At 41.6% G+C, this 23,875-nt stretch overlaps 2 protein-coding genes across 5 annotated transcripts; one reads left to right on the top strand and one right to left on the bottom strand.

The window, feature by feature from the left end:
- The first annotated feature begins 573 nt into the window (after positions 1-573).
- On the top strand, positions 574-15,838 carry LOC120824936 (phosphatidylinositol-3-phosphate phosphatase MTMR7). 4 transcript variants are annotated; one of them, XM_078080200.1, is made up of 15 exons: positions 609-881; positions 980-1,058; positions 1,778-1,903; positions 3,101-3,263; positions 3,432-3,589; positions 4,346-4,474; positions 6,917-7,051; positions 7,908-8,040; positions 8,193-8,302; positions 9,370-9,495; positions 9,584-9,633; positions 11,463-11,663; positions 12,726-12,860; positions 13,055-13,230; positions 13,686-15,838. In XM_078080200.1, the coding sequence occupies exons 4-15, from the start codon at positions 3,113-3,115 to the stop codon at positions 13,748-13,750; spliced, it is 1,569 nt and encodes a 522-aa protein (XP_077936326.1). In that variant the 5' UTR covers positions 609-881; positions 980-1,058; positions 1,778-1,903; positions 3,101-3,112; the 3' UTR covers positions 13,751-15,838. The 4 variants fall into 4 exon arrangements, with proteins under 4 accessions (XP_040042046.1, XP_077936325.1, XP_077936326.1 ...); XM_078080201.1 differs by having other exon boundaries at positions 13,055-13,181; XM_040186112.2 differs by lacking the exon at positions 980-1,058 and having other exon boundaries at positions 574-881.
- Positions 14,998-23,844, bottom strand: pmm2 (phosphomannomutase 2). Its single transcript, XM_040186116.2, has 8 exons — positions 23,531-23,844; positions 21,281-21,392; positions 21,063-21,139; positions 20,756-20,847; positions 20,504-20,603; positions 17,934-18,009; positions 17,629-17,741; positions 14,998-16,718 (listed from the first exon to the last, which is right to left on the bottom strand). The coding sequence occupies exons 1-8, from the start codon at positions 23,603-23,605 to the stop codon at positions 16,614-16,616; spliced, it is 750 nt and encodes a 249-aa protein (XP_040042050.2). The 5' UTR covers positions 23,606-23,844; the 3' UTR covers positions 14,998-16,613.
- Between the last annotated feature and the right edge of the window lie 31 nt (positions 23,845-23,875).

Genomic DNA, 23,875 nt, shown 5'->3' on the forward strand with positions numbered 1-23,875 from the left:
CAAAAAACTGTTTTTACTTTGTCATTATGGGTTGTTGTGTGTAGAATGTTGAGGAAAATAATGAATTTAATCCATTTTCGAATAAGGCTGTAACATAACAAAATGTAGAAAACGTGAAGCGCTTTGAATACTTTCCGGATGCACTGTAGATCGAGCACTATAGAGGAGGATTTGGACGTTAATACTGGAAAAATAAAAGATCACGTTTGAAAAATAAAAAATATGCACGATTTCTACATTTGAAAACGTACGATTTTGTGTGCGTTCAAAGAAAAGAGAATAATTAGTATTCAATTTGAAAGACTGAAATACGGTTTTAGCACGAGCCGTGTTCCAGAGTCAAGTTTGCAGTAATGAATGATTTCACTCTTACTCCAAATTTAAAAATAAAAGTAAAGGTTTCAAAATTGATAAACAACATACATTTTGATACAACACATCACGTTAAAAGGGTTTAGCCCCAAAATAGGGATGCATAGTGCAATTCAGAATATTACATGGAAATAGAACTTCTATAGTTTACGAACATTTCTTAGCTCGAATACGAATTACCGGATTTTATTTTGAAAATAAAAACCAAAGGCCTTGCATTTAGTAATGATTCGCCTGACTGTTGTACGCAGAATGCATCTTTTGTCAGAGCTGATAGGGACAGAGCCCGTGTACCGTTAGAACCGGTCCGGGGTACCGCTTTCCTTCAGGTCTCATAGATCAAAGGTAGTCATGGAGAATACTGCAGGGAAGTGTGGGTACAGCAGCCACAAGGTGAACACGACGTAAATCTGGGGATATAAGTGTTTGTCCCCCCCCTACATACACAAACTTTATCTCTATCTCCACCATTTTGCTTGCCGGTGATGGAGCACATCCGGACGCCTAAGGTAATTACACTCAGCATGTTATTGCCAGTAACTAAATATAACGTTAGCCCGTTCTGTCCTTCGTCCTTGTTGCTGTATCGCTGCGCCCGTTCGGCCAGCGTTCGGCCAGCGTTCGATGCCACTAGGTCCACCATCCCCCTGGACCCGCGTCCATCTCGTCACGGAGGCACCATTTGGGTCAGTTATCTGTTGTCCTCTCCGGACTGATGGGGCAGGCTGCGGGGACGTCCTTAGCAGGGGGCTACATGAGGAAACCCTCTTATCCAGACGCTGTAGCTGTGTGTGTTTATCGCTTAGGGATTACTAACGTGTACTAATATACGGTTTTCACAGGAATCATCAAATATCTGCCAACGTTGTGTCCGATAATGGACTTATCAGTTGAATCGATAAGGTAGCTAGCTGTAGTATTTGGCAGTGACGGTGCTCAACGATAGGGGAGTTTTTCCTGTGCCGACGGGAGGGTTTCGGGACATGGGATGTCGCATGTGTATTCCATTGCTCCTGTTGCCAACGTTTGTTTTTGACTAATTATGAAATATGAATGTATAATAAATTTCAGTAGCAGGCCATCCATCTCATTACCACATCACTAGTCTGACAGGCTCCATTATGCTTAATATGTAGGCCTGCTGATACACTCATGGTATCAGTACAGTAAACCTCTCCACTAGTGCACACACTTAACTACAAGACAATTCAACTTGTCAAGTTACATTTTTATGTTGACTCTGATAAACTGTCACTACAGTAAAATAATTGCATGTGTAAATAAATGTGTGTGTCTTGGTGATTGAAGAGACATACTTTCTGACTATGCATCATGTTTGAGCCAACTACACCTTTCCCACCAATTATTATTGGTGGGCACAAACAATTATTTGTGCCTCTCGCAGGTGGAGAATGCGCGTCTCCTGGACCGGTCGTCAGGACAGAGAAAAGCCAGCATTGGGACTCTGTACCTTTCAGCCACGCACACCATCTTTGTAGAAAACAACCCTGAGACACGCAAGGAGACATGGGTAAGGTGGAGGCAGGGTGCCAAACCTATCATGAGCACTGCTTTTACACTTGATCTGGTTCCCACTAAAGATAGATACATTTCATTATTGATAAGAGTAATCATGCACCGTCACACAACGGCCTGCTTGGGATCTCATTTTGTAGATAAAGTGGTGACATGTACGATACAGTGTATGAATATTGCCCACATGTTTACCCTTTAAATGTAAACCCCCTCTCCTGAAGTATAAAGCAGAACGTATTAGTATAATACTCATGCTGAATTTGTAGTGGAGGGGAAAACTGATTTGGTATAGGCTGAGATGGAGGATAGTTCTTTAGACAAGGTCCTGTAGACTAGCAGTCCCCAATCTTTTTTTTTTTGTTCAAATAGTAACGTGCAAGTTAATGCCCAAGATTTTCTATGGGAATCAAGGATTCTTTAGATACCATTTTAATCCAATCCTGTATGTATGGAAGCAAAAAAAAAAAACAGTATCACGCACTGGCCTCAGCTTAAAGAGACAGAAGGTGAATACAGGGATATTCACACAGACAATACAAGAAAAATGATTTGGTGTTTTAACGTCAAAGCATGCCCTAAATACAAGTATGGGTCTTAAAATGAGCATGATATATCTACTTTAAGGTATAATTGTTATGATGACAAAGTTGTTGAGCTTTAGTACGGTTTGAATCAAGCGGGCTGAAATCTTTATCTTTCATGTTTATTTGGATTGTGTAAGTGCCGAGTTTCTAGACACAGGAAGGAAATATACTGCCCTTCCCTATTTGGAGTCTACTGGAGGTGGAGAAGGATACCGCCCTGGCCACTTGGACGTGACAAGATAAAACGGGCATCCAGGAGTGTCAGATTGAACCCAACAGGCTGCAACTTTGATTAGTAGAAACAAATAAGACAGATTCCAATTATGTTGTGTAAAAAAATTACATTGAACGCAACTGTCTTCTTCTCCCTCACCAAAAAGCATTCACTTCCTATGTGAAAAACCCAGAAGAGTAACAGTAATGTGACTTTAATGAGGCTAGTTCTAGGCTAGTTTATAGTGCTGGAATGTCACTGACTTCTGTTCACATCAAAGCCTCATTAGGTATTTACAAAACGGGCTAATAGAGGAAACCGAACACTGTGTTGTGATTGGGTGCACTTCTCTATGTTAGAAAAAAGGACAGATGTGTGTTTATGTGTGTTTCAGGTGTTACACAGTATGCTGAGCAGTGTGGAGAGGCCACCCACCATTCCCGCAGGAAGTCAGCTGATCCTGCATTGTAAGGACTTCCGTGTCTTCCAGATCCTCATTCCGCAGGAGAGAGACTGTTTGGAGGTCCACACGTCATTGCTAAGATTGTCGCGGCCAGGTGTGTGGATGTATTTATGTGTGTAATTGGTTAAATGTGGGTCAGTGTGATTTCATGCACACAAAGACGTCTGGCAGAGTGTCATCATGGTGCTTTAATGTACTTTCTTAAAGTATGTTAAGTGCATTAGGGTACAGTTTCAACACAATTATTTGCTCCTCTCTTCAGAGAAGTACAGTGAGCTGTACTGCCTGTCCTTTAATCCCAATGTGAACAAAGTGGAGAGAGAAGAGTCCTGGAACTTCATCGACCTAACGGCTGACTTCAAGAGGATGGGAGTTCCAAATAACTTGTGGGTTGCTACAGTGGCCAACAGTGAATATAGGGTCAGTCCATTTGTTACTTGTGTTTTAACATGTAGAAATGAATGTCTGGTATAAAAGTATTTTCTTTTAAAATAATGAATAGAACAACCTTGTTGATTTGATGAGATTGAATTTTCAGAATAGAGAGATAATGGCTACATTCATTCTGCATGGTAGTGTAAGAAATTCAAAGTATTACTGGGATTTAATATTTGGGAATTGTTTAGTTATTATCTTCATGGTATATACTACTATATACCATATTTATTATGTTTAGCACAAGAACTATACTTACTTGCCCTTGCCAAGAAATAGTCTATCATGTAACCTCCTGTACAAAGTTACACCAAACAGATACATTAGTGAGCTGGACATATGAGTTTGAAATGATAGCCTAAGGACTGACGTCTCCATGGCTAATGCCTTCAATATTAAAGAATGTACCAAGAGCACTGAGATATGTTACTCAAAAGCCCTTCAAATGCTGGTCATTGTGGTAAAGGTATAGTGAAACCGTTTAGCAGCAGAATGACAATTTAGAGAATGTATAGTTAGAACTTTATTAATATGTTTGGAGATATTCTCTTTTATTATAAACACATGCCATGAAAAGAACCAAATTAACAATGCATTGCTCAAACAATGAGCCATACTGTTGCACTGCGTGCCATATCGGCTTTATCCTTTACACTAGATTTGACTGTCATCCACATTAGCTCTTTACGGCTGGACAGAAACCTAGTTCAGAGATGTGTGTGTGTGTGTGTCCTCTTGTAGGTCTGTGATACGTACCCATCACAACTCTTTGTTCCAAAGTCAGCCACAACTGCCTTAATCGTGGGAAGCTCGAGGTTCAGGAGTCGAGGGCGATTCCCTGTTCTGTCCTACTTCCACCAGGACACATTGGTTTGTGTGATGCGCACGCACACACACACACACACACACACACACACACACACACACACACACACACACAGGAGCAATCTTATCTTGTGTACATCTGTTGGCCCTTTTTTGTAAGAATCAAGTTGAGTAGACAACGGAATTATCCAGATCATCAAAATCTAAATAACTGGGGAATAATTGATGTGTTTTTGACCTTTGTACTAATGTAAACATCATTGACTACATTTGTACATGTAAAATATGTGATGTGATAAAGACATTTGGAATGTTAAAAGCTGAAATTGGTTCCAAAGAATTGCTGAAAATACAGAAATGAGAAAAGAAAAGAATAAATTTCAAAAAAATGTTTAAAATACCAAAATATAATAGTAGTAGGAGTAATTGCAGTAGAAATACTAGTAGTAGTATATTAGTAGTAGTAATAGGTGTTGTAGTATTACTAATAGTACTAGTAATAGCAGTACTTGTAGTAATAGTAGTTACAGTATTAATGCAGAAGAAATACTAGTAGTAGTTTTCTTTATAGTAATATCAGTTATAGTATTACCACTACTAGTAGTGAAAGTAGTAATTTTAGTATTAATAGCAGTAGAAATACTAGTAGTAATAATGGTGTTAGCAATGGTAGTAGGAGTATCAGTTGTTGTAGTAGTAGTTTTAATAGAATCTGAAAGAGCAATAAGTATTTCAACAAAACAGCTTTATTCTGAGCTTCATGTTGAGGTACAGATAATCATTGAGGCTTTTCAGAGAGGGGGGGTTAGGAGACAGAATGTCTGTCCTTCAAACTAAGAAGTTATTAATTGATAAGCCTCATCACAAGCATTAAAGTAAGAATTTCCTCCATGGGGCTTTGAAATTATGGAATTAGAGAGAGAGATTTTTTTGATTTTTAGAAAACCTTTATTTTACATAAAAACAATTTCAGTAATTAGGCACTATAGTAAATCGGTCGATCTGTACTCCGCTGATCTCCTTCATTGGCCCGTCTTCCCGCTCAGGATCCTCCTCCGCCGGTCGGACGCCTCACTCAGTCCCATTTCCTCCTTCCCTGGTGATTTTGAGGTGTATCTTCCTCAGTCGGAAGACCTGCCGCTGGGTGTATTTTGCAGCACCCTTCTTCGTGCAGCCGTGTCGAACAGAGCGAGCGAACTTCTCCAAGTCGGAGAAGTAGTCCTCCAGCTCCACTCCTCTCTGATTCTTGGTGGCCAGCAGGAATGATTTCAGCTGCCCCACCCCGTGCCTGCTGGTGACCGTCCCACCTGAGGAGACGCTGTTGTTAAGAGGCCCACCCTGAAGAGGACTCTGACTCCCCACTTCCCCTCTGCGCCACTTCCTCTTTGCCCAAGAGCCTCCCCTGCTGGCCCTCGTCTTCCTCTTCAGGCGGGGGGCCTTAAAGCCCATCCCCCCCTCTTCCATATCTTCCTCGCTGTCCGAGGTTCCACCTCGAACAGCTCCCCCACTAACGAGTGCCCCCATCCCCTCTTTCACTCTGTCACACACACCTGCCCGCTGGGCTGCATTCAACCCCCCATTCACTGTGACATTCATTCCCTCTGACCCCCTCATCCACCTGACCGACCGGCTGGCCCTCACCCAATCCCACACTCTCCCCCTCATCCACCTGACCACCTGGCTGGCCCTCACCCAATCCCACACTATCCTCCTCATTCACCTGACCGACCGGCTGGCTCTCACCCAATCCCACACTCTCCCCCTCATCCACCTGACCGAATGGCTGGCCCTCACCCAATCCCACACTCTCCCCCTCATCTACCTGACTTCCCGGCTGGCCCACATCTAGCGGAGCGGATGAGTGGTTCCTCTCCGGGCAACCCCTCGCCAGGTGTCCCTCCCCACCGCAACGGAAACACCTCCCATCATGCGATGTGGCGAACATGGCGTAATCAAACCCCTCGATCCTTACCTTAATCACCAGGCTGAGGGCCTGGGGTTTGGTGAGGACCATGTGGAGTTGCCAGACACCACATGCCTCAATAAAGGTGACTTGCACCCTGAGGACAGTTTTTTTTTTTTTTTAACAGGGACACCACCTTCCCGTGTTTAACCGTTGCCGCAGTGATGGCACAACAACAACAATGGCACGTGCACATTCTGGAGTTTAAATGGTAGCTGTAGCTGAAAGACGGAGGAACAAAAATGATTTGAAAGTTGAATAAGTTTAAGAGGATTTGAAGAAAAAAAAAACTCATTGTAAAACCATGGTAAAAATGTTATGAATATTCATTGATATTAATTCAAGGTAGAACGCTGAGAAGTCATAGCACCTTCTCCTGAAGGAGTAGATATTTTGATGACAATTTGAAGGAGCTGAATGGTGCCATGGAAGAAATGGAATAATATAAATATGTGGAATAAAGAATAGATGGAACAATAGTTGGAGCAGCATTACAACAATTATGATGTTTCATTGTCATCCAGGCAGCCGTATGTCGGTGTAGTCAGCCACTGTCCGGCTTCAGTGGACGCTCTCAGGATGATGAGATGATGCTGCAGGTTATGATGAAGTCCAACCCTGGCAGTGACTACATCTATGTAGTGGACACCAGGCCAAAGGTATCTCCTCTCCAAAACTCTTCCTCACTCACATATCCAAGTGTTATAAGTTCCTAAAAAAAAATATATATATATATATATACAGCTTTTGGGAGGGAGGAGGGCGTACGGCCGAAGACCAACACTGGTGGGAGTGTGCTTAAATGTGTGCATGTGCATATTGCTGTGCACACACATGTATCTGTGTGTGTGTGCGCATCGTGGTAGATCTCTGCCATGCATGATACAGAGAGGACAATTGCATAGAGAGAGAAATTACATAATATGAATACCATGAGGCTACAGTATTTAGTCTGTTCAATAAAAGAACAAGGTAAGGACCTTCTCCATGGGAAAGGACTTCTTTTGTGATCCGGGAATAAATAGAAAATACAATTAAAAAAATTTGCCTCACCTTCTAGGCAAGGGCAATGCGGGGCACCCCCCTAATATAATTTCAGGGAAAACCCTGTATATATATATATATATATATATATATATATATATATATATATATATATATATATACAGGGTTTTCCCTATATATATAGAGAGAGATAGAGAGATAGAGATAGCTATTTTGAAATTATGGAATTGGGTGAGGGAGAGAGGGGGTTAGGAGACAGGATGTTTGTCCTTCAAGCGCTACTCACTTCAGTGTGTGTATGTGTGTGTGTGTGTGTAATATATATATATATATATAAATGACATGTCATTTAGCTGACACTTTTATCCAATAAGTGCATTCAACCATATGGATACAAACTCAGAAGAGCAAGAAACAAGAAATGCAATTTTATACATGTAATCAGTGAGTATATATTCATATACAGTATTGTGTGTGTGTGTGTGTCTGTGTTTGTGTGTGTTGGTCCAGCTTAATGCCATGGCAAATCGAGCTGCAGGTAAAGGCTATGAGAACGAGGATCACTACACCAACATCAAGCTGCAGTTCATCGGCATCGAAAACATCCACGTTATGAGAAGCAGTCAGCAGAAAATCCTTGACGGTGTGTGTGTGTGTGTTCGTCCACAAACAAATAATACATACAATACATTGCTTCAAAAATGTGAAACAGACATTTTAAAGTATAGTTAAATACTCCAGGCATTGTTTGATGGCATCTCTCCCCATTTTCTTGTGTGTGTCTGTCCCATGCAGTGGGCGAGATGAGATCTCCCTCCATGACTGACTTCCTGTATGGTCTGGAGAACTCTGGTTGGCTCAAACATATTAAAGCCGTACTGGACGCGGGGCTCTTCATAGCCAAGGTGTTTACACAGACAGACATACCGTGCACAAAACCACACACAAGCAGGAGCCCACACAGCAACCACATATATTTCTATAATCTGTTTAAAAATGCAGCTGTAGGTACAAGAAATAATCAATGTTGACCTTTTCCAGCTTTGGAGATTAACATCTGATATCGACATGCATTATCATGCTGTTGCGGAAATGGTTACAACCTAATCAAATTCTAAGATGTGATTTTATAAGGTCAAATATTATATCCTAACATTTATATCAGTAGATTTCAGTTCCAGTACTTACATTTAAGTAAAAGCTACTGCATCCCCCGCTAAAGGCTCTTCTGATGCCATCTGGAATGAAATAATGCATGTTGGAGTCGACGGCATAGGAAAGCCTTGTCGGCGCCGTTGTGACGCAACTGGTATCATGGTAATAGCAAGACTGTTGGATGGGAAGCCGACAAATAGAAAACAAAGATAAGACATTTCATAATGACACATGGTTCAAATTATTTCTCATATTTTATATGATTGAATGTTTTAGAAACCCTCATCTCCATGACTCAAGCTAAACTGTTTTTAAATGGGGCTGTTTTTGATAGCAATATCTGTGCAGGTTTCTTTTGTCATTTAACTGCTCTCTTTCTCTCTCCTACCTAATTCCATAATTTCAAAGCCCCATGGAGGAAATTCTTACTGTAATGCTTGTGATGAGGCTTATCAATTAATAACTTCTTAGTTTGAAGGACAGACATTCTGTCTCCTAACCCCCCTCTCTAAAAAGCCTCAATGATTATCTGTACCTCAACATGAAGCTCAGAATAAAGCTGTTTTGTTGAAATACTTATTGCTCTTTCAGATTCTACTAAAACTACTACTATTACTACAACTGATACTCCTACCATTGCTAACACCATTACTACCAGTATTTCTACTGCTATTATGACTAAAATTACTACTTTCACTACTAGTAGTGGTAATACTACAACTGCTATTACTACTCATATTACTATAAAGAAAACTACTACTAGTATTTCTTCTGCATTAATACTGCAACTACTCTCTCTCTCTCTCTCTCTCCTCAGGCAGTGGCCAATGAAGGTGTCAGCGTGTTGGTTCACTGTTCAGATGGCTGGGACAGGACGGCCCAGGCCTGCTCTGTAGCCAGTATCCTGTTGGACCCATACTACCGAACCATAAAAGGACTCATGGTAACACACGCACAATACTAACAACCCTTATTTGAAGACCATGAGAGTTCTCATCTCCTGCCTACTTTCCTTCCCATCTCTTTCCCAGGTGCTGATAGAAAGAGACTGGGTTTCTTTTGGACACAAGTTCTCCCAAAGGTAACTGTGTAACAATTCACCGGCTAAGCCTAAAGCAAAAAGTACATATGCTGCATTAAAAATGGAATGGGCCAATCTAGTATTGCCGTCTACGGTTACTGCTCTGGAAGGCCACTATTTGAGAATTCACGGTAATAAATAATCTTGCATGATTACTTTTGCACCCCCTCCCATCCTATCATTTTTGCATGATAGTCGAACCAAGGATTGAAGAGGAACAATGCGGTTTTCGTCCTGGTCGTGGAACAACGGACCAGCTCTTCACTCTTTCCAGGATCATAGAGGGGGCTTGGGAGTATGCTCATCCAGTCTACATGTGTTTTGTGGACTTGGAGAAGGCGTATGACCGGGTCCCCCGAGAGATACTGTGGGAGGTGCTGTGGGAGTACGGGGTGAGGGGGTCCTTGCTTGGGGCCATCCAATCCTTGTACGCCCAAAGCGAGAGCTGTGTTCGGGTGCTCGGCAGTAAGTCGAAGGCGTTTCCGGTGGGGGTTGGCCTTCGCCAGGGCTGCGCCTTGTCACCAATCTTGTTTGTGGTTTTCATGGACAGGATATCGAGGCGTAGTCGGGGGGAGGAGGGTCTACAGTTCGGGGGGCTGCGGATCTCATCGCTGCTTTTTGCAGATGATGTGGTCCTGATGGCATCTTCCGTCTGTGACCTCCAACTCTCACTGGAGCGTTTCGCAGTCGAGTGTGAAGCGGTCGGGATGAGGATTAGCACCTCTAAATCTGAGGCCATGGTTCTCAGCAGGAAACCGATGGATTGCCTACTCCAGGTAGGGAATGTGTCCTTACCCCAAGTGAAGGAGTTCAAGTACCTCTGGGTCTTGTTCACGAGTGAGGGGAAGATGGAGTGTGAGTTTGGCCGGAGAATCGGAGCAGCGGGGGCGGTATTGCACTCGCTTTACCGCACCGTTATGACGAAAAGAGAGCTGAGCCGAAAGGCAAAGCTCTCGATCTACCGGTCAATCTTCGTTCCTACCCTCACCTATGGTCATGAAGGATGGGTCATGACCGAAAGAACTAGGTCACGGGTACAAGCGGCCGAAATGGGTTTCCTCAGGAGAGTGGCTGGCGTCTCCCTTAGGGATAGGGCGAGAAGCTCAGCCATTCGCGAGGAGCTCGGAGTAGAGCCGCTGCTCCTTGGCGTCAAAAGGAGCCAGTTGAGGTGGTTTGGGCATCTGGTGAGGATGCCCCCTGGGCGCCTCCCTAGGAAGGTGTTTCAGGCCCGGCCAGCTGGGAAGAGGCCCCGGGGAAGACCCAGGACTAGGTGGAGAGATTATATCTCTGCACTGGCCTGGGAACGCCTTGGGATCCCCCAGTTAGAGCTGGTAGATGTGGCCCGGGAAAGGAAAGTTTGGGGTCCCCTGCTGGAGCTGTTGCCCCCGCGACCCGACCCCGGATAAGCGGTTGAAAATGGATGGATGGATGGATGGATTACTTTTGCAATTATTATTCACTCTTTTTCTTTTTTACTTCTCTTGCATTCATGCTAAATAATACTTAATATCCAGGCTTTTCTTCACATTCATGTCAGCAATACATTTCTTAGCCAACAGTTTGGTTTGCTTTGGATGCTTTTAATAAATGTGGGTACGGTATAATAATTTGTACCTTAATGGAGCTGGTAATTACTTGTACTTGAATTGAATTGCTTGTAAACGTTTTGTTAAAATTTGGCAAGAGCACAAGTGTAATATTTCACATATCTTCAGAATTGACAGTTTTATCTCCATATATGTCAGTTCTTTGTTAATTTAGTAAATAAATCATTTATTTGAAGGTTGTGTTGTGTGATGGAGCATTAAGAAAGAGCTGTGTTCCTACAGGTACGCCCACCTGGATGGAGATCCCAAAGAGGTGTCTCCTGTCATCGATCAGTTTCTGGAGTGTGTGTGGCAGCTATCTGAGCAGTTCCCGTGCGCCTTTGAGTTCAACGAGCGCTTCCTCATCGCCATACACACACACATCTACTCCTGTCAGTATGGAAGCTTCCTGGGCAACAGTGAGAAGGAACGTAGGGACATGAGGTTGGACACACTATGCCTATAAATGTGTGTGTGTGTGTGTGTACATGTGTATGTGTGTGTGTATGTATGTATGTATGTACATGTATGTATATGTGTTGGGTATATATATATGTGTTGGATATATATATGTATATATATATATATATATATATGTATATATATATAATTATTATTCTAATTATTATTCTTGGCTTTATTCACAATTTATATATGACTTTTTTTAATAAGGTAAAGGTAAAGAAAGGCTAGATACGGTAAGGTAAAAATGCATTACAGCTAGGACAGAGCAGCTCCACATACGTTAAATTAAGATGCTTTAGGCAAACATTTAAGTGGTAGGTAACCTCCGGTTCTGCCTAGTGAAGCTAATGTGGAAGTGTCTTAAACATGCATTCTCTCGACCAACCAGCTGGTTGGACTCCCCTGGATGCTAAATGAATAAAAATGTTCTTTCTCCGCTAGTCTAGATCATCTTAAGTCCTCTTAAATGAAGCAGGATGTTCATTATAATTATGGTGTCTCTACCTTACACCTCTCCGCAGTCTAAATATTTCAAGATGGCGTTGACCAAGTTGACAAAATCATGGTTTGAAAACAACAGTCCACCAACCAATAGGGGATGTCACAAACATAATGGCCGCTTCTTATCTTCAATTTATTTGTGTAACCTTATGTATGACACAGGAGCCAGTAACATCCAGCTCATAAGTTATTTATGATCCATTGATGTACGTGTCTAAATGCGTGCCTCTTTGAGAGTAGTAAAGTCCTTTTTACTTGGTCTAAAGGGAACCTAATGTTGTGACTAGTGTTGAGTGCGTATATATATATATATATATATATATATATATATATTTCAATGTAGATTGTTGTATTTCAGAAAGTACGATTTTGAGGAACTTTGAGCCACCCCTCATGTGTCTAAAATGGTGGATGCACTGAGAAGATAACTCATCTGTGACAAAGATTACGTAGAAATGTTTGCTAGATGATTTCATAAAGCCATTGTAAGGGGCGCAGTATCCTGTTCACCGTTGGTTGGTCTGTGATGTTTGACTACAGGCTCCATGAGCGAAGTCATTCGTTGTGGCCTGAGCTGTGGAAGGACAGAGCAGAGTACACCAACCCTCTGTACAAGGACGAGTTGAGCCAGAGTCAGGGGGTCCTGAGACCAAACACCACGCCCTACTGCTTCAAGTGAGCTGCTGCATGATTGCCTGTATTCTTGGTTCAGTAGTTTGATTAGTACGTTGTGGTGAAAATTCTAATTTGGATTGAGTTAAACAATATATTATATATATATGTATACTTTTTTTCGGTCCAACATTACTCCAGAAAGCATTGAATGTCTTAAAGAGTCTCAAATGTAGACTTCTGATCCTTCTCTCCAGAATGTGGAAAGGTCTTTATAACCGCATGGAGAAATCAATTCCTCCTTGCCAGTCTGCAGCACACTTCCTATCAGCTGTGAAGGGGGAGTCCCAGCAGCTGAAAGAGGAGCTAACCAATCACCAGGAGGTACCATCAGAAGGAACCGCCAACCACAAACCCCTGGGCTTCAGACAAGGCATACAATACACAGAGACACACCCTGCTACGACACCACCATAACCCCTCCTCAACAGCCGTCTCCAAAACTAACCTCCGAATCTGTTTAAATAAAAAGGAGAGTTTAGATAAAACACAATTGTCTGATTGGGATTAGAAAATCGTGTTATCCTCCACTACTGTTTCACTATAATACATTTACACTACCAGTTAGAGTAAAACAAACATTTTTGTTCATGTGAAAAAATAAGTCCAAAAGAATGACAAATTACAAATGAATGATATCTCATAGTCGTTGATTCTGGATTTTAATAACGCGTCTTTTTTTTTTTTTAAGTTACGTTAATTGGGCTTTTTGTGGAAAATGTATTCTAAACACAAAATAAAAAAATCTGAAATATGAGGAGTTTGTCCATGTTGCTGCTAATTGAATGGAACATCTTTTTAATTGGTGTGGGTGTTTTGTCCCCACAGACAACAACCCTAACAGGGAAGCCGATCTCATGGGAGGGAATGAATGTCCCGACGAGGAGGACTAGCTAAACAGCAGGAGACAGATGCAGGCTGGAACCGCTTACCACACAATCCTAATCAGCAGTCTCGCACTGGAAAGAGGACACGCCCATTTCTTTGAACCAGCCAACCACAAAACTCCAACCAAGTACACCAATCTGCCCCTACTTCTAGGACCGCACAACCAGCCCAACACAAAAAAACCTGATGACCTCTTCACCTGCACCCACCTGGAACCAGGCGTGGCCGATTGTCCAGCGGTGGAGACGAGGTCTTCGCTGTCTGACAGGAAAATACTTAACCCTGCCGCCTGGCTGGAATGTGATAGACATTCTCCTCTGACACACAGAGGGGCACAATATGATGAGTTAAAATGGCTTCGCAGTAAAAGGTTGATTGATTTTCAAGCTATAGTTTGTCTCGTTCAATTTCCATCCAAATGAAGTCATACTAGCTGTTCACCCTTTTTACAAAGGCCGTGGCAGACCTTCCATTTAATTTGTATTCAATTGCATTGTTTAGTTGCAGATAGCGAAGATGTTTGTTGTTTTATATGTGGATGTGTTTTTTAGGTGGCTGAATTTCTTAATGGGACCCACTATTACTATCTTTTAGATGGATAAATGACATATGTAACCAGTCTGAAATAAAGTAGAACAAGTTTGAGGAAGATAGTGAAACACTTCGTTTAATCGGAAAAGTCCCTGGGCTTACCTTAGCTTTTGTCCCAAAGATGTCTCCTCTTTAAGAAAATCTAAAAACAATTAACTACACGATGGAGGTTTTAAAGAATGATTTGTTTACTCCCAGTCTTCACTTCAGTGTAAAATAATATTTGTTATTATACTAGTCTTGGTAAAAAGGTATTTTGTCCCAAGTATTTCTTTGTATGGCCAGTTGAACTTCAGACACACAGCAAGAAGTAGATGGCATCCCTCCTATAATTGACTTATTTCACAGTTTGAAACTATGTTATACAACTCAGTAATAATTAGTCACATGATTACACATTGTCTTATCTGTTTTATGCAGAGGAAAGTAGATGAATGTGTTGAGAGGTGTTTGAGGGGTCACAGATCGGGGACCCAGGGTCAGCCCTCCATGGTCCCGGTCAAAGCTACACTACAAACAGGAGGTCAACTCCAACCACTCAAGTTTCTTCCCTAATACCAACTTAGATGAAACCTGGTCATTAGTTGCCTTCAAGTCTTAAAGTGTTCTTCCTTTTGTTTACCTTCTCCAAAACAATACTCATGAAACCCCAAACTGCCACTAGGGTTCAGTATCTATTTATTATTTATTTATATTATACTATTTATTTATATTCTATTTAGACAACTTTCCTTTTGCAGCCATGATGGAAGTAAATACGGGGAAGAGGATGCTGAAGGGAATACAGTCCAACAGGATATTTCTAGAACCAGTCCAACTATTGGTAATTAACAAGTAATTCTGATATAAGAACATATATTTACTTATGTTTCAGTGAACTGTCATCATTCTATATCCACATCAATGTTGTCAATGCTACATCCTAAGGTCAACTCAAGCTTCAGATGAGAATCATGACATCAGATAGGGATTCTACAAATATTATATAAACTGTAGAATGTCAGAGTTTGTGGTTTGATAGATAACGTACCAACAACAAGAACAGATTTAAACACAATTTGAATTCATTCAGTTTCATGGTCTCTACAATGCCTGTGTGATTCCAAATGTTAACATTGTATTTAATAAATGTTCATTCATTATAAAGTTTGCTAATGATTGGCTCCATAGCTTCCCTTAATTTGGATAAAAGGACTTGTGGTTAATTCAATTCAATCCACTCATGGTTACACACGACACTCAGAGAGCCAAATCTAAAAATGACATTTCTATTATTGCAATAGGTTTTTAGTTTCACATTTCTTAGGACTCGGCTTATACAGCTGTACTCAGATGGAGACAGGTGTAATACGTGCAGAAATAAGGTAAAGGTGTGTGATGATGAATGTCACCATACTGCTGTGTTCAACTGGAGTGTTTCCCTCTAGCGTGTGCTGTGTATGTGTTGTGTATCAATTGATGTTAAGGATTTATCAATAAATGCCAAACAGAAAGAACTGCAACCCAATGGCCCAGAATTTTTAAAGTCACATGAGATCTGAAGAAAGCAGCTATAAAAACAAAACCCAACATAGCTTTTTTTCTTTTGACAATAGAAAAGCTATTACATTACTATGCATACATGTAATGTTTGTCATATCTGTGTGCATGGCTACGGGCATTCATTTCTCATAATACATACACACACACACATTTATATATATATATATATATGCGCGCAGCAGAGTTGCAGTCGAGTCGCAGTGGAAGTGACATTTGCGGTCAACAAATGCGTCTTTAAGGATGCAGCCTGGCGACACAGCTAGTGTCATTGGTGCAGGTGGGCAGACAACCGGATAAAGGGCAAAGGGAGATCAAGGGATTTTGATCGAAAGCAGATTTAAATCAGCTGATGTTGACATGAAATGCACTAAAAGACAAATCAAACATTTTTTGAGAATCATGTGTATTAAATATAGAACATTTGTCTCTAAATTGAAACATTTCATTGGTAATTGTTTTGCCTCAAAAATTACCATGAGGTGCCCGGCATCTCATTAAAACCAATTGATTAAATATGATGTAATGGATTCAAATGTATTAAAGTTGTCACATAATACCCAACCAAAAATCCCCCTCTCATTAGTCAGTGAGTCTTCCAACTCAAAACCCAAACCCAACACGCAGTCTCTTTCTGCATTCAATCGGTCCTTTTTATGGGCAAGCCTTCTTGACAGATTAATAAGAACTCTTAATAGAAGCCATTTTGGCAGAACAGGGACAGTTGCTGCTTCACTCTCATAAAAAGGACAACTGCTGGCAAAGTTGTTGCGTTTCCTCTGGACAGGAGACCTCATGGCCGATGGTCCGAGGGTCGCTGTAGATCTCATAATCGTTTCCTCCCTAACACACACACACACACACACACACACACACACACACACACACACACACACACACACACACACACACACACACACACACGTTAGGCAAAGAAAAAAAAAAGGTGTGACGGCTGACCTTCTGATGGGTTCAGCAGAACTCTGAGGCTTCGGCCCAAATACGAGCCAGCCTTGCGTTTGTACCGGTTAAATAAACTATTGGCTTCAACAAATGACTCTGTGACAATGTGAAAACGTTTTTGGGAAGTTTGAGGACACACAGTCTCTCAGGACAGAGGACTCAGCCCTTTTAAGTTGAATTGTAAATGAGAAGATGGTACACTGTGGTCATAAAGGGATGGACATAGTCAGCAACAACACTCCGGTTGACTGCAGCATTTAAACCATGCTCAATGGGTACTAAGGGGCCCAAAGTGTGCAAAGTAAATATCCTTCAGCAAGTTGTCTTCAGTTGTTGTTGTTGTGGCAAAGTGAAATTTGTGTTAACAAGCAATTTAACAGGTGTACCTAATAAAGTGGACGGTGAGTGGAAGTCACCTTTGTAGAAACAGCCCAATCATGAAGTGGAGAGAATGCTGACTTGTATTTTGTGCTGTATAACATAGTTGCTACGCAATAAATCAAATGAAAGAGAAAACACACATGTTGAATTTCTTTGACACTATTATCTTACAAAAATTGGAAAACAATTAAATTAAATATACATTTTCCTACAGTGAAAAAATACAGACTTAACAACCCAGGTTAAGCAGGGTTAGAGGAACCTGGATAATTAAATCTGCATGTATACCGGTCGGTGTTGTCAAGATCAACCCATTCCTGTGGTTGTGGTCCTAACCAGGCACTCCTATTGATGGAATAATGTGCATCCTACAGCAATCAGCCATGGTATCAGCAGTCAGCATACTTACAGGTTTGGTCTTGTCTCCGAAGAAGTGAATGGTGGAGTGGTCCTTCTCAACAAACCTCAGGCAGAATCTCTTATCCCAACCATCAGGAAACACATCAAAGCTGATCTGCCCGCCTGCAGAAAAACAAAGGTGGAGAGGCAGGGGGAGATAATATGGACCATTTACAGCACACTGACAAAGAAAGCAGATATCTTATACTACCTGAAGTCTGGGGCTACTACAGATCATTTTGTTTTCCCTACAGATGTAACAAGCTCCAAATTAATGCAAACATTGTACAATTGTCAGGAATGCAGTAGACTCACCGACTGAAAATGACAATCCTTTGCCTTTGAACTCTTCCTTTAATACGGACACAAATTTGTCTCTGATTTTCTCTTTCTAAAAGGAGAAAAAAAAAAAAAACTCACCTTCCAACTATGAAACAATTCATGCATTGCTTGAACCGCCAATTTGGGAAATTGAAAATAGGGTTAGGGTTCATACACAATAGGGCTGACATCGAATATTATAAATTCGAATATATTTTCACATTCAAATAATTTTTTTAAATAAAACTATTTCAATGTAAAAAACAACAGCAGCAGCAGCGACAAGACTGTCTGCTTTGCGGGTGGGCGCGTGCCTGACTGTATATTGCATGAATAAAATAGGCTACAACAGCTTCATGCACTGGTTTGATTATTTGCCGTTTCATGCAAAGGAAAAGTTCCATATTTACCACGGCACAGCTCGCTTGGAGCGTTCAATGCCGGTACTGTAAAACTTCAACTAATGCTAATATTTATCACTGAATTAGGGCTGCAACAACGAATCGATTATTAAAGGCGTTGGCAACGAATTTCATTATCGATTCGTTGTGTCGCGCGATTATTACGTCACTCAATGAGTTGCGGAGATGCGCGCGGAGCAAAACTAAAAATAAAGGCGCCGAGCCGACGTAGAGGAAAGAGCAGCCGGCAGTTGTTGTGAGTCACATGACGCAGGGAGAGACGTCTGTTCGACTAGTCGTCTAAGGTGTGCGAGCGTGGGGGGTCCCGGTCCACGTTGCCCCGTTTTGACGTGAGGGACGTAACAAGCCTCCTGTTTACTCGTCATCCAGCTGATCAAGCTAGCGTTAGCTCGCTAATAACAGCAGTAAAGCAGTTAGCAAGACACGTTTTTATTTACTCGCCTCTTTTGGACAATTCATTTTTCAATGTGTTGTCTGATATTTTGTGCTTTGTCCCATATCGGTTCTTGTTGACAAATATATTTGTGTGTGTGTTGTACTTTTAAATGCTGTCATATATGGTAGTCCAGTGCGCTTGCGCATATACGGTGGGTTATACGGTAGTTGATGTTATGCCTGTAAAGGGAGTCACATAATGCATAAGAAGCCTATAATGCATTTATTTACAAATGCCATTTTAAATTCATCTCATAGCACTTGGTTGTTTTGTAGCTGTATGCATTTACTTAACTTGCACTACAATCATGGTAATAATTTAATGAATATGCTTCAAGTGAATATTAGGGTGTGTTTGTGAGTGTAGTATAGAGAACTAGTTCTGACGAATTTGAGGTTCTGTTGTAGAATAAAGGGTTGGAAATTAAAGCTTTTTAATGCAGTTTAAAAAAAAATCTGATTCATCGATTAATCGAAGAAATAATCGACCGATTAATCGATTATCAAAATAATCGTTAGTTGCAGCCCTACACTGAATGAAGCCTGCCATATTTTGGACAAGAATCGCAACCTTAAATTGCTTGCACAACTCTTAATCAGCACTTGTTTATTGTTGTAGTTTGTTTAAACCGGTGCGAGCGAGGCCTGTGGTCTTGGCCATTACTTCATTTATTTAATTTTGTGTAGGTAATAAAGTTATGTCTCGCTGTACTAATTTGTCCTGTTGTTGACGTGCCTAATGCACAACCAGATATTTGAATATATACGTGTTTATTTTAAGTGAATATTCGACAGCCCTAGTACACAAACATCTACATTTGTATTGGGAGTCTGTGCACCTGGTAGCCGTGTAATAAAAGCTTAAAAGAAAAGACACCATATCGGATACGTTAGCTCCTATTTTCAGAGAAAACATCCAACAGTTCCCTAATTGCAGATTAACCAAACACAATGGTTATCTGGAGAAAAGTTCCTGTCAGTCCAATATTTATCTGTCCTCTTGGTCACCAAAAAAAAGGTGTCTCTTCAGCAGCTAAATGCTCCACTACACTCAGCCTTTAACTGCACCCAAAATTAGATGCAAGTGAAGAAATGTTGAAAAATGCCTCAGAATTTTTCTGTTACGTTTTTTGTAAGGCTACCAGAGCTTTTCGAACGCGACTGTCCCAAATAGTTTGAGCTTTGTTTGCAGTTAGTTTCAACTCCTCCCTGGCATTGTGGAGGTTGGTTTATGCAGTTTTGTCTCATTTGTTGCCATCTCGCCTCTTCTCAACGTATTTGTTTTTTACGCTGTGTGGAGTTTCTATGAATTATGCATTGAGTGACAACACTGCATCTGCTCAACTTGCACGCCATCTTGGAAGGCTCTTTGCTATGGTGTGCATGACTAAGCTTAGTAGCTCCCGGACTTCTAACTGCTGCTTTTCTTTTGTTTGTTAACATTGTCAACTCGTCACACCCGTCCGGCCGGTCTCTTACACTCTGCCAGCTCAGCGGTTCAACAACCCTGTCCCCCTATTCCGTCTTTGTACATACATTTCATTAGAATTATCACAACATACATACAAGGAATTTGATCTTGGTTTTTAACCCAGTCAGAGAGGTTCCCTGGGAGCCCCTTCGGGTTTGGTGTCTCGCTGAGGGACACTACACCCAGCCAGTAGGATGGATTGAACCGCCGATGGACAATCCTAATGTGTGCCTTACCTGATCTAGCTCGTAGAACTCGTTCCTCTCTTCCTGTGAACAGCTGCGTCCAATAGGGGAGATGTTTAACATGCCATTACGGAATTCAATGAATGTACCCCTGTGAAACAGCAGACATAAAAACTTAGTAACAATCTGAATTATGCTGATGGAGACGATCTATTATTTTTTACATATAAATGGCCAGTACCCTTTAATTCCATGTGCATCCAAACTACAGGACCGAAAAAATGCACTCTGATATGACTGTACCTCTTCTTAGGCAGTTTGATCTTGGCCATGTAGTTGAGACAGAAGTTGATGAAATCTTGGAGTAGCTCTTCTCCCATATGGGCCTGGATGGACTAACCGCAGCAAGCAAATAATGTTAACCTGGGGTCTGTTACACAAGGTAATGCCATCATGTTCAGATTAGCCATCCTAATCATAGCATTGTTTCACAAAACCAAGAATAGGATGGCAAATCTTTTTAATCTGGCCTACAACGCCTTTGACAACGCAGGCTTACAATTGTTCACCTAAAATAAGATGTTCTTTGGCCACACAGGGTCGATCTTACCTGGACAGAAAGTAACTGTCCATTCTTATACGCCACTAGACCGTTCTCAGCAAACACGTAGTCCACTTTATGGATCACTGCAAGGAAAATTGAGAGTCAAAGAACGTATTTGACACACACACACACACACACACACACACACACACACACACACACACACACACACACACACACACACACACACACACACACACACACACACACACACACACACTTACCATCATTTCCCAACTGCTCTTTGATCTTAGAAAGGTCCGACCCTCCTACCACGCCGACGCAAACTCGAGTCCTGAGCTTCTCGAGGAACTCTGCCATGTTTGGAGTCACACGCTGAAAACAAACTATGTATTTACTGTACTGAAGTCATCAATCACAATCATAACAGTCTCCAGCTTTTATATACATTTCAAGTGTTTCCCCTAGGGTTCCAACCTCGAACATTATGACTACTACATACAACTTGCACAGGCAAAGATGGAGGGAAAAGAAAACTGATTTCAGAGGACACAATGGTGGTAAAAGGTTCCAAGTCAATAATATGTGAGCTAGATTGTTTATAATTGTTTTTTCCTCAACATTCCCTTATGTACCTTACAGGTGATTTAGCTGACGCTTTTATCCAAAGCGACTTACATTACATTGTTAACCCATGGCGTTTTACATATTTGTCCGGGGAATAATTAGGGGTTAGGTACACTTCGACATGGGACATGGAGCAGCCGGGGCTGAGACTGCCAACTTTGCGGTTTCCGACGCACCCTCTCTACCCCTGCGCCACGTCAATCCTAAATATAGAATTATTAGTGATAACATTAGAGCAGCAATTCCCAAAGTGCAGAAGGTACTGCAGGTGCAAATAAAGTTTTTTAATTAAATTTTTAAAAGTTTGAAGTTACTATAAAAATATTTATGATGCGGCACATTAGTTATGTGAAAAATTAGTTGATGAAGCACAAATACCTTATAATCCGGAGCACCAATGGATCAATTGGTTAATCGGTTGATCCATACTGCTTGTACACGGCGCTCAAGGCGCTCTGCCAAACATGCCAAAGCTCGGTCTACGACGGCGAGATGCTGAGCGGCGCTCAAGCGCGCGAGATATGGAGCTTGTTTCAGAGCGCGTCGGAGAAACAAAGCTGTCGTTCCCGCCGAGCACTTCATGAGATTAAAGAGCGAGAGACGGTGCCCTTTTCTCTACAGTAGCTGAACCATCTTAACGGGGAAAATAAGTTATTCTAAAAGCAGCTGAAGATTTAAGGCGTGGATGGCGAGGGGGCGGCGGGAGCGGACGCACCTCGCGGCATCGATCGGACCCTGAAAGCACAGTCTCCACCTTACTGTTAAAAAGAACAACAGCGAGCGCGTAGAAAACTCCTTCGAGCGCGAGCAAATACCTCGCGGAGATGAACTTTTGCTCGCGGAAGTTTGATTTTGGTTAAATTCTTAAGATCATTTAATCATTATGTTTTGATCAGAGTTGTGATTAAAGGTTTGGGTGGGCCGCGAAAGATTTTCAGATTTCAAATTGGGCCGCGGCATTCTTGAGCTTGGGAACCGCCATTATTAGCCATTATTATTGTTATTATTTTAAAGCAAGAATGAAATGCAGTTCAGACAGTAATTCAATTTTAGCCTGTAGCACTCGTCGTTTTTTACATCTTGAAGATATGAAGATTCTACTGTTGGAAGTGATCATTATCTCATTTCAGGAGTAGGAAGTGGAAGATGGAAGAAATGTGGTTATTTGGAAAGCCTCAGTTGAATACATTCAGAAAAAATGATGAATCAAGTGTTAATGTACTCTCTTTAAACAGCGAGAAAGCGGGAGACATCTAGATCATCTACAAAAGAAAGTCAAAGTTAAAAAAGGATTCGGTAGGAACAAGAGAGGAAACATTGATGACAAGGTAATGATTGGTCCATTGTGCACTAAACAGAACACTAAACATAATAGGAAACACCAGACAGGGTTGTGTGAAGGATGTAGAGAAGAGTCAGTGGAGCCTGTAGATTGGAGTTGTAAGTATGAGATACAGTGAGAGGATCAGGGCTGCATACATGCACATTACAGGGAGTGCTGAACACAGGTGAGAAGACTGTTAGCTTTCTTAAAGAGCACAGGGGTATTTAATTGGATATGACAGGGATCTAGTACAAGAGTGGTTGTGGTATATGTGTTATGCTATCTATATATATATATATATATATATAGCTATAGTTGTTATTATTATTATTTTTCGGGGGTGTTCGGTTGGTTTGGTGTTTTCTGATCCCCACGCCAAGGTGGCGGTAATGCACGAGATTAATGCCAACTGCCATGCAACCAAAAGAAGAGGATGATGATGACGAAGATGATGTGATGACGTGGCGCTCGGTGTTGCACTGACGTATAACGTTAGCCAATTGACAGGTGTTTGTTTAACTGCCGTCAAGTTCATTTTATCCACACAAACACGCTAAGTTACCTGTCTTGCAGCAGTGAGCGTCCCGTCGACATCAAAGAGGTAGAGCGTGCTCGTGTCCACGACGGCTCCACTCATCCTGTTAGCCCGCGGTTCCCCTCTGTGGACTCACTCAGCGTGTCCTCACACGTTGGGCCTCTGCTTCCCTAATTCTTCTGGGAGGACTTTGTCGCCAACAACCTGCATTCCAGATGTAGAGTCAACGTTACTGGGGCGTTCTTCTTTTTGTTGTTACTTTTCCAGCCCCTTTTTTTTTCTTCTTCTTCTTTCTTCTTCGTCAATTTAAAAGGCAACCTGTTTAGGTGCATACCGCCACCTACTGGGTGCATTATTTTATATCATATACTC

Source organism: Gasterosteus aculeatus, chromosome 9 (genome assembly GCF_964276395.1).
Source record: "Gasterosteus aculeatus chromosome 9, fGasAcu3.hap1.1, whole genome shotgun sequence".
NCBI classification, from domain to species: Eukaryota; Metazoa; Chordata; class Actinopteri; order Perciformes; family Gasterosteidae; genus Gasterosteus; species Gasterosteus aculeatus.